Here is a 15,340-nt window from a genome sequence, read left to right as displayed (position 1 = left end):
ATCTTGTACATAGAACATTGTATTGGGTGCTGGTCACATGGGACTTCAGATGTGTCGCGTTTCACTTTGCTTAAACATTTTTTTCTTTGGTTAAGTAGGTAAATTAGTGTTTTTTTGGGGGGTTTTTTGTTTGTTTTTTTTTTAAATTAATAAAGGTCAATTTGTATCAATATAGCTGCAATCCAAAAATATGTTACTTCTACCCCAGGGCTGGATGTACTGTTTGAAGGAGCACGTATGCTTGCAATAATCTTAGTTCTATTAGATCAAAAGAACGTCACGAACCCCGAATGTGTAAGAATACACACAAATAATTCCTCACAGACAAATGTAAGTTATGGTACTTGTAAAGTGACAATGGAAAAATAGTTTTAATTATAGAGCTGAAGATCTAAAAAAATTAATCTTATAAATTTTGTATTGCTTTATGCATACCCAGAGAACTTATTTTGGTGTTTTTTGTTTTTTTTTTTGTTTTTTTTTTTTTTTTAGGTTAAATAATACATCTCTAAAACTTTTACTAGAAAGTCAGATTTACTTATTTTTTTTGCACATGTAGTTAATAATTAACCAGTAGGATATATGAAACCTAATATTGTGTTTATTAACCCCTGACCGACATTTGTAGTAGTACGTCACAGGCAGGGACATGCCGCTACGTTCCGCTTCTGGCATCGGCTGCCAAACGGAGCCGGTGCCAGAAGCTGCCTCTAACGGTCTCAGAAATAAATGACTTTCTCTATTAGTTGTTTTTTTTTTCAGTAAAATTATAAGAATATATGAGGTATCAACATCATAATCGTGATCTATAGAATAAACATAATATATTATGGTACAGTATATGGCCACAAAAAAAACAAAAATTGACAATTTTCTTCCATACATTTAAGAGATAATAAGCTAATGACCCACTAAAATGATCTGTAAAGCGCATCCAATGTTGCAGAAAATAAGCCCTTATTTGTCCAAATTGCCAAAAATATAAAGAATATATAGCCCTTAAAGTGACAATGCAAATCTGCTCTGAATGGCGCAGCTTCCCTTCAAGGCCCTGGCGTGTGCCTATATAGCAGGTTACCAACACATGTGGGGTATTGTTATACTCAGGAGAAATTGCGTATCAAACTTAGGAGAGTTTTGGTATTTTATCCACTGAGAAATTGTACATTTTATTTTTTTTTTTTTTAGAAAATTACATTTAGCCAAAAAAAAAAAATTTAAATTGCACATGAATTTTTTTTAACCCCTGTAAAACAAGTTTTTTTTTTTTTTTTTTTTACATATGTTGAGGGTTGTAGTTTCTATAATGGGATAATTTATGTGGTTTTACTATTATTTAGGCCCCTTAAAGTGACCTGAAATCTGAGCAGGTCCCTCAATAGCAGGATTTAGTTTTTTTATGAGAGAGTGAAAAATTGTACATAAAATCCGAAGCCCCATAGGACTGAAACGCATTACACAATCTTGATCGGCACACCTCCCGATCACGTATCAAACACCTAATATTATCACTGCACAAATCTAACCCGACTTCACTTACTATAAGGTGGTGATTGCCACATATGTACTCGACATTTTCCATAAAAGCTAATCTTGGTTGTGGGTTGAGATGGAGCTGGAAACAAATCCTGCAAATGCACTCGGTGTGTTTTGGTGTAAGACAACCACCCCAATCCGGGTGTCTGAGGTATCACATCTCCAATACATGTTACTTAAATCCTGGCTGGCTCATCAGCCTTGATAATGGTTCCCGGGCCCTCTAGCCCTGCTAATAGGTAAACCAGATTTGCCTGATATACTAGTCGCCAATACAGAGATCTTTGAAAAAAAAATTTATTTTTTTTTTTTTATAAAAGGGAGGCCGTATATTATAGAATACGGGAGCTGCTTATGTTATAATAAGGGGTCTGTATATAATATAACTTGTGGGTAAAGCATTATATGGGAGGGGGCTGTATTTAAAAGGGAGGGTGGTTTATATGGGCTCTGTATGTTATTTGAGTGGGGCCATGATTTAAATAACATTTTGGGGCAGTAAATCTGTATGTAGTTAAACCTGGGAGAATCTGGATATAGGGGTCAGATTTTAATTAAACTATAGGAGCTGTATATAATTTAATTGGGGGAGAGGAGCTTTTATAATACATTTTTAAATAAATGGAGAAGGGATTCTATATCCCCTCTGTGTGTGTGGTGGGGGGTCCTCAAAAATGGTGAGATGAGTATTATTACCTTTCTGGAAAAATGTTAGTGTGACCTCTGCTGCTTTCTTCCAAAAAACGCTGCACGCCTGCCCATGGCTAGTTGTGGTATTGGAGATCTTCTCATTTGTATAGAATGGAGGTTGGATACCACAGCTACCACATGGCTGCTAACAACCCATTTGTTATCCTAAAAACGATCTTTCCTTAGCTTTAGTATTGTTCGTTCTTGTAATGCCGGTTATATTGAACACATTAGACGTTATCACTCCATAGCTATGATGAAATAGATAACACTACCTCCTTAAAAATATTCCATGATATTATCCTCAACAAACCCCTCATGCCCCCTGGGAAACGAAGACTGTACTCTTACGATGAGCTAAAATAGGTTTCAAAACACTATTGATGTACATCATGTGAATGCGACTGCGTCCGTACATGCAGGTCTCTTTCAATTGGCACCGACCACCCATTTACAAGACATCATTTGTTTCTTTTGCTCTATTCGTGGGAGCAGGACTGGGCCTCCAGCTGTCAGAGACCCTAGGGAAAAGGCAGAAGTGGTTTATAAAAAAACTAGACATAGGTAAGCTGTCTTTAAGAAAACTTTAAACAATCACTTAAGGATAACTGCACCCATTGGCCCACATTTACTAAAGAACGTGCACCAGTTTCTGCATTTTATGTGCAACTGCTCCTTCTCTATGGAGAAGGGAGGGGTGAGGAGCGCAAATATATACGTTGTGTGAATGCACCCTAACTGTCCCTGGTTTTTCATGCATTATTTTGATGGTAGATTTCCTTTAACACATTTGGTCTATTGTTTCTCTTTTTCTCTCAAAAATTCATTTATTTTTTTTCGGAAAACACAGAAAATGTACACAATGTGAATTTTATTTTTGCTTTAGGTCGTATGAGTAAAGCAACATTGCAGAGGGTCGAGCTCAAAATCTTTCCTCCACCTGCAGATTAAAAAAATAATAATAATAAATGTTGTACACTGCGAGTAGAAAGCATTACAGTCAATGGTACGAAGAAGTAAAAGGGTATTAGGGCTTCTTACTTGCTAATATTGGTTCAGATGCCAGTAATATGACCTTCATTATTGACAGTGAAGCCGCTGTGCAGTTGTTTTTGGATGCCTCCTCGTGTCCAGCCTTCTCTGTCTCTACCATGAAGTACAGGGTCATAGAACCTAGAAGAGATCACACATGGTTACACAGAGGATATGTACTGTGTCTGGGCAGTCTGATTCATGTGTTTACTGTCAGTGCTATGTCATCTATGTAGACAGAAGCAACGTCTTTTTGAGCTGCTGCAGTTTTTCCTAAAGAGAATGTGAGCAAAATGTAAAAATAAATAACGGAGCATGTCCTATTTTCTCCAGTATTTCCATTCCTTTTGCACCATGGAAGTCTACGGGAATGTAAAATATGTGTTGCATATGTGCTGCATACAGTTCTGCACTGTAAGCTGCAGTATATACAGTACAGAAAGTTTGGACACACCTTCTCATTCAAAGAGTTTTCTGTATTTTCCTGACTATAAAAATTATAGATTCACACTGAAGGCATCAAAACTATGAATTAACACATGTGGAATTATATCCTTAACAACAAAGTGTGAAACAACTGAAAATATGTCTTATATTCTAGGTTCTTCTAGCCACTTTTTGCTTTGATTACTGCTTTGCACACTCTTGGCATTCTCTTGATGAGCTCCAAGAGGTAGTCACCTGAAAAAGAGATGCTTAGCACTTGTTGGTCCTTTTGCCTTCACTCTGCAGTCCAGCTCACCTCAAACCATCTCAATTGGGTTCAGGTTTGGCGACTGAGGAGGCCAGGTCATCTGGCAGAGCACCCCATCACTCTCCTTCTTGGTCAAATAGCCCTTACACAGCCTAGAGGTGTGTTTGGGGTCATTGTCCTGTTGAAAAATAAATCATGGTCCAACTAAACGCAAACCGAATGGAATAGCATGCCACTGAAAGATGATGTGGTAACCATGCTGGTTAAGTATAAATCCCCAGCAGTGTCACCAGCAGAGCACTCCCATACCATCACACCTCCTCCTCCATGCTTCACGGTGGGAACCAGGCATGTAGAGTCCACCTTTTCTGCATCACACAAAGACACAGTGGTTGGAACCAAAGATCTTAAATTTAGACTCATCTGACCAAAGCACAGATTTCCACTGGTCTAATGTTTATTCCTTGTGTTCTTTAGTCCAAACAAGTTTCTTCTGCTTGTTGCTTGTCCTTAGTAGTGGTTTCCTAGCAGCTATTTTACCATGAAGGCTGCTGCACACAGTCTCCTATTACTAGAGATGTGTCTGCTGCTAGAACTGGTCTCTAATCTGAGCAGCTGTTAACCTGCGATTTCTGAGGCTGGTGACTCGGATGAACTTATCCTCCGCAGCAGAGGTGACTCTTGGTCTTCCTTTCCTGGGGCGGTCCTCGTATGAACCAGTTTCTTTGTAGTGCTTGAAGGCTTTTGCAACTGCACTTGGGGACACTTTCAAAGTTTTCCTAATTTTCCGGACTGACCTTTATTTCTTAAAGTAATAATGGCCACTCATTTTTCTTAGCTGCTTTTTTCTATCCATAATACAAATTTTGGCAGTCTATTCAGTAGGACATCTGTATATCCACCTGCACAAACCTGACAGGGCACCTATGATGTGAAAACCTTTTCTGGTGACTACCTCTTGAAGCTCATCAAGAGAAGCCAAGACTGTGCAAAGCAGTAATCATAGCAAAGTCTTATAGAATATAAGACATATTTTCAGTTGTTTCACACTTTCTTGTTTAGGATATAATTCCACATGTGTTAATTCAGCAGTTTTGATGCCTTCAGTGTGAGTCTACAATTTTTATAGTCATGAAAATATAAAAATGTCTTTGAACGATAAGGTATGTCCAAACTTTAGTCTGTACTGTACGTGCAGTATCTCGGGAGACCAGAACCAGTGGGAGGTGCATTCTGTCAGTCAGACAATAGACAGGCAGCCATCATCTGCCAGCCCACCATATCTTATATGGATACGATCCGGATACAGTGAAATACAGATTAAAAAGTCACATATATATGGATCCATTCAGCACAGAAATAAAGGACAGTAGACAGTAGTACATTTCTGTAACAGAGGCATAAAATGAATGGCCATGTATGGACATACTGCATAGGTGGCCGTTTTATACGTTCTTGTGCATGAGACCTCATGCAGCACTGAAATACATGACCGGAGAAATCATACATTCTTGTGAAAGAATGAATCTGTCCGGACATGCGCAGAGGGATGCAGAGACCGACTGCCTGGTATCCGCTTCCATCTGCGCATGTCCGGCTGCAGATCTAGATAGATGCTGATCACATAAGTGCGAGAATTGCCTGACGCGGTCAGCGAGATGAGGAGACGGCTGGCAGGCATTGTATGTATGATGTCCACAGTAGGAAAGCGATGGAAGATGGGAGTTTTTTTAATTTGAAAAGGATGCATAACGGAGTGGTTTCCTCTCTAGCCATGCCCAGGGGACAAGGGACTAGTCTCTGCAAGCAGTACAGGTAATGTTTGATTAAAGTTATTTTTTTTTGGTAAATTTTGACTATTTTTATTACAAAAACTCTATGGCAATGTATAGACTATTCTCTGAGGGAAAGACAAAAAAAAAAAGGGTTCCCTGTGACAGGTTCCCTGTAATGCGAACCCCTTATTGATTGTACAGGACCATGGAGTTAATGCTGCTCTATTGATAATAATAGTAATAACCTTAGGTTGTAGTTGGTAAGATACTGTTGAGGGAGCGCCTTCCCAGACTGTACATAGGTGAGATTATTGTTACTGAATCCAGATGCCTCCTACAAAAAAAATGTACATGAATGTCAAGTTCTAAAAGCATTACTTACCGAGACATAGAATGTACATCTACTTACCTTCTTACCAACGTATGTCCTCCCTAAAACGTCATCTAAGTTCTTATCTTTATCATCTGAATAGAAGCCATTGAATGGAGCCTATGATGTCATTTTTAACAGAGAGAAAGAAAAAGTCCATGTTGACAGCAGTCAATATAAGATACGCTCAAAATTTGATGTATGAGCCTTACATTGGTACAAAGAACTTGGTCCAGTTCCCTGGAGAATCCACTGTCTCTGTCTGAGTTTCTAGCCAAAGCTGGTAGTGGCTCTCTACCCTGTTATACATGAGAAGAATAGACATTTTTTTACCCTACTGAACAATGTGTCTAGCTGGTTCTCTCCCATTATCTGTATCTCCAAACAGACAGTCCCAGCATGGAGCAACAAACTTCAGAACAACAGCTACTGTTGGTGTATTCACATTTATTATCATGGCGATAAGTAGCCACATTTTGTAGTATAGTGTCACATAGGGTAGAGGAAGGCTAGTTGGCAGTTAGGAGTCCTTGCAGAGAGGGGCATAGAACTGCCCTTCAAATCAGTCATGGTAAGTATTTAAAGGGAACCTGTCAGTAGAAATTGACCTAATAAACCACGACCAGTATGTTGTCAAGTAGCTGAACACCTTTTAGGTTTCTATCATGGTCCAGTGTGGCAGCACAATCCAGAAAATCTACTTTGAAGTGAGTACAAATTGGCTGTATAAAGTCAATGAGGCGGAGATTTTCACACTAAAGTCAAGCTCTCTCTTTTTGAGAATGCCACCATCATTGTAATTGATGGTCCTGAATCCAGAGACATTACTATCCAGATCTCCAGAAGTCCTGTTCATGATGTTAATCACAAACAGGGGAGGAGGCATACTGAGGTAGGGAGAGATTGACTTTGACATTAAACTCTCCGCCTCCTTGACTTTATACAACCCATTTCTATATCACTTTAAAATTGATTTTGTGGGTGATGGAACCAAGCTGGGTCATGAAAGAAACATGATCTGAAAAGTGTAAAACTGCTAGGCAACATACTAGTAATCGTTTTTTAGGCTATTTTCTAATGAAAGGTTCCTTTTAAAGTGGTTGTCTTGCTGCATTTGAGCAGTCAGACAACCCCTTTAAGAACATGCTTCCATAACATGCTTCTCTTTTCACAGTCTAATGGTTACCTCCAATGTCTAATGGTTACCTGCAAGATAGAAGTTGGAAGATAATCTGTCTTGGTAATGCTGTGCCCCATCCATCTGTGGTACCCCTTCTACGGAATGCAACAAAATTAACATCGATCAGTCTGGTGACTAAAGTAATACATAGCAGAAAACAAGGCAACTGATTGCTTTGGGAAAATTGGTGCAAGCCTTGGCGGGGTTAACCATTGGATAATGTAGAATTAATAGGTTTGACTTGATGGACCGATGTCTTCTTCTAACCTTATTTACTATGATATGGGAACCAATTTCACTGGTCTGAATTTTCTACATTATGGCATATACACATGTATACACCTAAGAATGTTTCAATTTATTGCATCATGTTTCAATCATTGAATGACTTTGTTAAAAAAAAAGCCGAAACACAGCATTGTAAAATTTTACCGGTACGCGGTACTGTGAATAGGGATCATGAGTTATGGGTTCCAAATTTGATTCTTCAGTGAATCCAGAATTTTCCATTTCTCCAATTACTGCTGTTTGGGATCTGCCTGTTACGGAAGAAATTGAGTTTACAAAGAATTAGGCTACATGCACACAAATGTTATTTTAATTGCACACTGTCCCATGTATTTCTATTTGATAATACACAAGACCTTGATTTCCATTGTCATGTGAGTGAGGTGAGTACCAGAGCCACAAATTATGGAGAAGGTCCTATCCCAGCCCATGCTTGAAGTTTTTCTATTGTCATCAGTGCGTGAGTGGACCTCATATGCTGAGGCACTTGTTTGCAGCTTGCATTTGCACATGTTCATGTGTGGGTAGGCTTACACACAAATGCTATGGATATTTGAGACCATTCTGTCCAGAAGTGGATATTCTGGAAAATTAACCCTAACGTTGGAAAGTACAATGCACAAAACCCACAAACTTAGAATCTTCAGAACTCAGTTAGCATGTTAAATGTTCAAGTTCAAGATCGGACAACTATAGCTTGTTAGGAAGGATTCCCAGGAGAATAATAATAATGATAATAATGATAATAATAATAATGATAATAATAATATTGAAAGCCTCTTTAAAAAAATAGAGAACATTGCAGCATGGTTTAAAGCCAAAACCAACTGATATACAAGACATTTACCCAAAGTACAGCTGCAAATCTACAACAGAAAATCTACCTTCAAAATCGAGCATAATAAACCAGGGACACTTACTTATAGATCCAGGCCCGTGACTGTAGTACTCTTCTTATATTTGTTATCCATGGCCTCCTTCCATCTACAATAAACTTTTCAAATTATGGTTTTGGGCTCCAGAGCCCTTGAGCGCTGCAGATTCATAGGCTGTTACAATGAGTAGAACATGTCTCCCCCCCTCCCCTCTTTCTCCTCCCCCTGCCTGCGCAATCTAGCAAGAGCATGAAGTGTGGGGGGGACACCTGCTCTGCTCATTGTAACAGCCTATAAAGCTACAGAACTGGGGTGCTCTAGAAACAGCCCTTCAGGGTCATTAGTATATTTCAAAGGTTGACTTTGGAAGGAAGAAGTCCATGGATAACAAATATAAGAAGATTACTACATTCACAGTGCCTGGATCTATGATTAAGTCCCTGGTTTATCATGATGGATTTCCTTTAGCCCCTTACCAACATGTGACATATTAGTATGTCACAAGTTGGCTGCAGGTGTATGGGACTGAACCCTCTTCTTGCAAGGTGGGTGTTTGCCGCATATTGCTGCAATTGTTAACTCTTCGTTTGCCACCTGCAAAGCTGCAGGCAGCAGCAAAAATCCATACTGGTTTGAATCATTGATCCCCGTATTGTCATCAGGTAGCGTAGATCTGTCTTCATGACATACACTGGATGTCAGAAGGGCAGTTCCTCTATATATTCAAAAATCCAAATGTATTAGGAAAGCAGAAAACCTGTTTTTACAACACCAAGGACCCAAGAAGGGTGAAAAAACCTGTAGAGCCACTCTGGCTAGGTGCATAAAGCTGACAGTTGAAAAATGATATTCGCTAAGTTGACTCCAGTCCCCACTGTATGTCAAAATCCATAACAACGTGTTACGGCCGCATGGTGGGCAGAGTTGGGTCATATATCCTTGGAACAAATTTATAAAGCGACCACATGGTCTTCAGGATCAACCATCATAAAGCACTGCAGGCTTGAAACTCTCTTAGCAGAAGGGGCTAACTTTGGAAAAAAAGGTGTTCAAGTTGGCATCCGCTATCCCACCCTCTTAATTATTGCTTCCTAAATCCCAAGTGGATGTGCTACTTGAGGGCGATCAAAATTCTTTTTACCTGAACTTCCCTTTCTTGGAGTCTGAAGGCAGCACAAGACTCCCTTCTTCTAATAAAATCTTTATTGCTGCATTATAATACACTGTGGCTGGTCTCTGTTCGCTTTATATAGGGTTGTATGCTGTGTGATTGGCTGTAAGTCAATTAGTTAATTAAAAGTTCTATTGCTTTAACCTGTCTATTCTGGTTGTACCTAGGGGGCTGAAACCCAATTGTATGTGCTGCCTTCAGACTCCAGAAAATGAAAATTCCATTACAATTCCAGGAGAATTTTACACTGTTCTGTTCTTCATGTAAAGTTGTATTTGCATTAAACTTTCCAAGGACCAGATGTTTCATTTTAAGTTGTTTTTTGTCCTTAAAAGTCAAATCAAAGACTTCAAATAGACTGAAGTTTATTTTCTTATTACTATAAGTCACTGAAGGACAAAGGAAAGATGATCGGAGATAGAGGAACATAGTTATTTTGAGTATTTTTCTGAAACATCAGCTCCAAATACCTATGTGAGTCTCACCTGGAGTTGCCTTTGGTGTGAACCTGGTTTTGTATTCTGTAGACATAAAGGATGGACCCTGCAATGATAAGATAACTTTATTATTGCTAGAAAAATGCAGGAGAGCCATCATTCTTCTATCGCATAAAACACAGTCTCATAATTGTGAATCGTAGCGTATGAGATATTGTGGAGTATGTAAACCTATATTTATTTCGTGTTTGGTAAGAGATTACATAACCCGGAGTGCGTCCGACTGATGTATAATAACATAATGTATATAACTCTATATCGCCTAAAACGCGGCATCTAGGATTATAAAAAAAGAGAAGCTCCGAGAACAACAATTCATCACGAGATTGTAAGTAGGATCAATCTACCATCAGTGAAACTTTAAGAACTTTTAGTGGCATAAGGTCTCCTTCCCAAGACCATGTGCGACCAGATCACTGCCCCGAAACGGCCGTGTGAATGAGCCCTAGGGCAACTACATGGAATGGCTGTAGAAGACCTTTTTGATTATTAAATTACCCTGCATTGGGGCTATAGGAAAATGAACCTCATGGTGCCAATGAATATTAGCATGTGGATAATACTGTATAGGTTTCAGCTGCAAAACTAGCCACTATTTATGTGGAACTGTTTGCAGAAAATAGAGCAATTTCCTTAATCTGGGCAATGTCTAGGCACAGTGGGGGTCATTCATCAATTGTGGCGATTGGTCCGTGTTTTTTGCGAATAAATTGATTATTTACACACCCACAAACAAACATATTCTCTCTCTCCTTATTCATAAAGGTGAAATAGACCATTATTAAGCTAATCTTTTTGTGCACTAAAAATTGTAAACGCAAAGTGTCAGGAACTTAGAAGCACAAGTAAAGTGTTGGGAATACCAAGCTGGGACAAATAAAGCAACAAAAATTCAAAATAAGGCGTGAGTGTCGGGAAAGGACCAATATTGTGGTGCCAACACTTCATAAATATGGGGCAGCAAGGGAAAAAAATCACAAAAAAAATGTTGGAAAACCAATAATGAATGCCCCCCAGTGTCACCAGATTTTACCTAAATAAACTAGCAGCCACCTCAGGTAGGGTATGATATTTCTTTCCTTTCATGTCTAGAATTCCCTGTTTTATGTTAAACCATTACCTGCAAACAATCACCTCCAAAGGTTTATGGAAATGACCTTAAAGAGTCACTTTTTGCCTGAGATGAGTCACGCTGAGAGCTTCCCTTCAGATGCCCATATCTTGTGCTTTGTTGTTCATTTGTATTGTATAAAAGATAAGAGAATCAGCTCACAAATTGCAAGTGGTTCTGAAAGCTACAGAACCAGAGATTTGAGCTGTTAAAAACATAGTTGCAGATACAGATCTTACTTACTCCTTTAACTTTGTGTATCTCAGGTTTTGTAGAACAAAGAACGACAAGAATGATGCAATTTGTTTTGATATTGTTAATATGCAACCAAGGGCATTGTTTGAGGTACTATAGAACGTAGGATTGGGGTGTCTTTAGTGATGCTTCCCCTCCAGCCTCTAAAATTCACCTTGGGCAAAAAGTGACTCTTCTCAGCTCATTTGTACTATAACTATAGAGGTGTTTTTTAATATGTAAACAAGGTACATTTCATATAAAGGGGGGGATGCTAGAAAGGACACTTCATCCCCTACATGAGGGGACATGTAGTTTAGTGGGGTAAAAGTTGGTGACAGAGTTCCTGCAATTATAAAGCATTGTAAATTGTCATTTGACAGTGAATATTTCCACTATACTTAATAACTAGTAGAGCGATTGATAAGAACTTTGCCATTCACTTACATTTTGGAAGTTTTCGCTGTCAGGAGAACCCTTCCCTTGTGGCACAAACAGCAGTGGTCGATGTTTTGGTAGGATCCCAGGTATGACTTCAGAACCATGATCCCGAGTGTCAAAATGAACCGATTTAACCTTTTGTATACAGGAACAAAGAACCCCATTTAATATATCCATACATTAGTATTACACATTTAATAAATTTGGCATAATTCACATTATTTACAGCTCTAGACTTGGGGTTGGTAACTTCACTGCTATTGATGTATCCACTTTGTGGGTTGTAAAGCTTATGGGGTAAGGGCTCGGCACCTGTCACTTGTTGATGTGGCTTGAAGTCTCTGTTGGTGATTGATGTGTAATTGTTCCGCAGGATCAGACTGAAATAGAGAAAGAGAAGACTCAATATTTCTATCTGATTGTGTCATACATGTGATCAATGTGTATATTATAAAAGGAATAGAAAGTAACATTCTCACCCCATATGCGGGTTATCCTTTCTGTCCAGGTTGGGGGAGTAGTACACAGCTGGTCGAAAATTGGACTGGTACCCAGTACTGCGATGGGAATTAGTGCCGGCATACAAAATGCTGGCAGGAGGAAAGTCTGGCCGACCTGTGTGACAACATTAAAGACCATGTAAACTTTAATAAAAATCTATTTAATTAAAAAAAAACATGTAAACAGCAGATACAGGCAGTCCCCAGATTACATAGAAGATAGGTTCTATTGGGGACATTTATCATACGCCAGTGTATGTCTATAGATCTTTACCAGATGTCACAGTGACCAGAGAGTTCAGTTTGTAAGTATCTGTACATTTTGTTTTCCAGCTACAGCTGAATGAAGGGAAAAATCGAGTGTGAGTGGCCGTTACAAAAATAAGTAAATGGCAGAAGAATGAAGATGAATATAAGGTATACAGATGAGATATGAAGAATAGGAGGAGCCAAAATAGTTTGCTAAACTTGAAGCTTGAAGGGGTTGTCTGAAGGTATAAAAAAACCCTGAGTGGCCGGGAAAAAAAATAAACATGTACTTACCTCCCAGCGCCCTCCCGGCCTCTGGTGCTACGTTCTCTGCGGTTCCGCATTGAGCTCAGCTCCGGAAGCTGAATGCTTGCATGCCCCTGTTTGTTTACATGGGGCACGAAACCGGAGAAATCGCAGAGATCGCAGTACATATTTAGTTTTTTTACCCGCCCCATCCCGGCCACCTAAGGATTTTTTTATACCCTCGGACCCTTTAACATGTTTGTTGTGGTCAGGTGGAAGTGAGGCATACTTGTTCAAGGGTTCAATGCTGTATCCTAGATAGTGGGCCTCATTTATCAAAACAGAACTGCTGTAAGTTGCTCCTGGCAACCAATCAGATCACTAATTTCAATATATAAGCTGCTGCGGCAAAATGAAAGCTGGGCTCTGATTGGTTGCCATAATCAACTAAAGCAGTTTTGCTCTGAGACACCTAAATCTCCCCCATTATGTCAAATGACCCTGTAAGCAAGAGTACAGATGTAGCCAGTTTCTCTCTCTGAAGACAACAGTATCCACCATACATTTCAAATATATTAGATGTGATATTTGTTTGCCTATTTGGAGACTTTGTTTTTGTACATGCATGTTTCCTGCCATTTTTCAAGTCATATAGAATCTTATAATTAAAAACACCAGAAAACAGAAAACAAACTCTTGGGTTTCTGAAATCAACAATTCACTAGAGATGAGAGGAAGCCCCCCCCCCCCCCCCCCCCCCCCGTGTGGCCAATCCTAGCGCCATTCTTTAGCCGTATTGGCTGTTCGGCCAATTAGTGACAATATAACATATATAACACCATAAAAGCAGAAAACAAATGATAAATGTCTCCCCTTGATTTCAACCAAAAACAATGGAAATCCTAGAACTATATATAGACTAGAATGTAATCTCAAATATTAATAGACTTTGCAGATAATTCTAATTGAAATTATCTCAAAATTTTTCTCCTCTCGTTCACTCACCATATGAGGTGTTATAATTGGTACAATAGAAGTTAAGAGGGTCACAACTTCCTCCTGAACTTCCCCGAATCCCTGGAGACATTATTCCAACAGCAAGACGTCAGTGACAGGGAGAATGCTCAGACCTTTCATTTACACAGGATGCCTCAGCACATTGTGGCAACATGAATAACCAGGCTACGGTGACTATGGTAACTCAAACAATATGGCAACTGCAGTGTAGGATTTCAGTCACAAGAGGTCAGACTCCACTTCACACTTCTGTCTTCACCACAAGTGAAGAGTAGAAAGATATTTCTTAAAAGGGTTTTTCCCACCAAGGAAAGTTAGGCCCTATCCACGGGACCGCGAGCCATAAGGAAAGGGGGGAAGAGACATCAAGGTTGGTCTGAACCCTGGACTAGGGCCATGGAATGCAGACCCACAACCCAGTCTAAGCATGAGGGCCCATAAATAGACCCACAGAGTCAAAGGCCTTACAATTGTCTAAGGATAGAATAAAACCAGGATCAGGTGAGCCCCCAGCCTCCGATATGTTGAAGTGTAATCTCTCTATGTTAATGCCAGTTCCCCTACTGGCATAAATAACGTCTGATCCCAATGTACTTAAGTCTTATGGCCAAGATTTTCACCAATATTTTAATGTTAGAATTTAAAAGGGATATTTGGCGGTAAGAATCGGTAGTAAGGGGTCCTTTCCTTGTTTAAGGAAAACTACTATAGGAGCCTCACTGTCAGTATCAGGGGTAGCAGACCCACTGTACCACTGCAAGCAATGTCGTAAGCCAGGGGTCAGGAACCTTTTAGGCTGAGAGAGCCATAGCAGAACCTCAGCACATTGCTAGATAAAAATGATAGACAATAGCCCCCTATGTGCTGAGGTTCTGCTTTCTATCTAGCTGCGCACACCTTTAGGGATAGTAGTCTGTGGACAGGTTGGCTGCTGCTAACCTAGTGTGATATTTTGAGCATAGGGCTAGATGCGAGTTAGCACTGCGATGCATGCCCAAATTAGGGCTACTGCAGCTAAAGAACAGTGACAGTTTTCTGTATATAATTGGGATCGATCACGATCTCATGTTACAGAATTTGGTGCATGGGTTTAGATGATAATAATCCAATGCACTTTTCATCAAAACATTTAAACTGCCAACTCTGATCACTCGTTACCGCATCTCTAGCCCTGCAAGCACCTCTGCAAATTTCTGCTCTAGCACCACAGACGGATCAGGAAGGTCTAAGACATCCGGGGAAGCATCTGGCTGCACAGGGCTTTGGGAGCCCTCAACATGGGCGAAGTGGAGCACGGAGACCCCTGACGAGAAGACAGTTGCATACAGCTTTAGGAACTGATAGTTTGAGGTTAACTTGCTTGACAGGTTCTCTTTAAAGAAATGAAGACTTTGCCCTGTGTAAAGCATGAAGGGGGTCCTGGGTAAAATTGTG

At 39.7% G+C, this 15,340-nt stretch overlaps 1 protein-coding gene across 1 annotated transcript; it reads right to left on the bottom strand.

Moving 5' to 3' along the window:
* Positions 1-3,081: 3,081 nt before the first annotated feature.
* On the bottom strand, positions 3,082-14,099 carry SAXO4 (stabilizer of axonemal microtubules 4). Its single transcript, XM_072118023.1, has 12 exons — positions 13,895-14,099; positions 12,374-12,509; positions 12,121-12,274; positions 11,901-12,029; positions 10,097-10,154; positions 7,710-7,816; positions 7,304-7,372; positions 6,310-6,396; positions 6,137-6,217; positions 5,973-6,061; positions 3,268-3,399; positions 3,082-3,166 (listed from the first exon to the last, which is right to left on the bottom strand). Exons 1-11 carry the CDS (start codon positions 13,974-13,976, stop codon positions 3,282-3,284), a joined length of 1,110 nt encoding a protein of 369 aa, XP_071974124.1. The 5' UTR covers positions 13,977-14,099; the 3' UTR covers positions 3,082-3,166; positions 3,268-3,281.
* Positions 14,100-15,340: the final 1,241 nt, after the last annotated feature.

This window comes from Engystomops pustulosus, chromosome 7 (genome assembly GCF_040894005.1).
Source record: "Engystomops pustulosus chromosome 7, aEngPut4.maternal, whole genome shotgun sequence".
Taxonomy (NCBI): domain Eukaryota; kingdom Metazoa; phylum Chordata; class Amphibia; order Anura; family Leptodactylidae; genus Engystomops; species Engystomops pustulosus.
This window is presented reverse-complemented; position numbering and strand designations above follow the sequence as displayed.

What these genes read in the sequence shown, in the direction of transcription:
- SAXO4 (XM_072118023.1), bottom strand. Translation starts at nt 13,976, where the DNA reads ATGTCTCCAGGGATTCGGGGAAGTTCAGGAGGAAGTTGTGACCCTCTT. An exon ending in AAGGATAACCCGCATATGGG is followed by an intron (nt 12,275 to 12,373) that starts GTGAGAATGTTA and finishes TCTCTATTTCAG; the next exon opens with TCTGATCCTGCGGAACAATT. An exon ending in GGACATACGTTGGTAAGAAG is followed by an intron (nt 6,062 to 6,136) that starts GTAAGTAGATGT and finishes TTTTTTTTGTAG; the next exon opens with GAGGCATCTGGATTCAGTAA.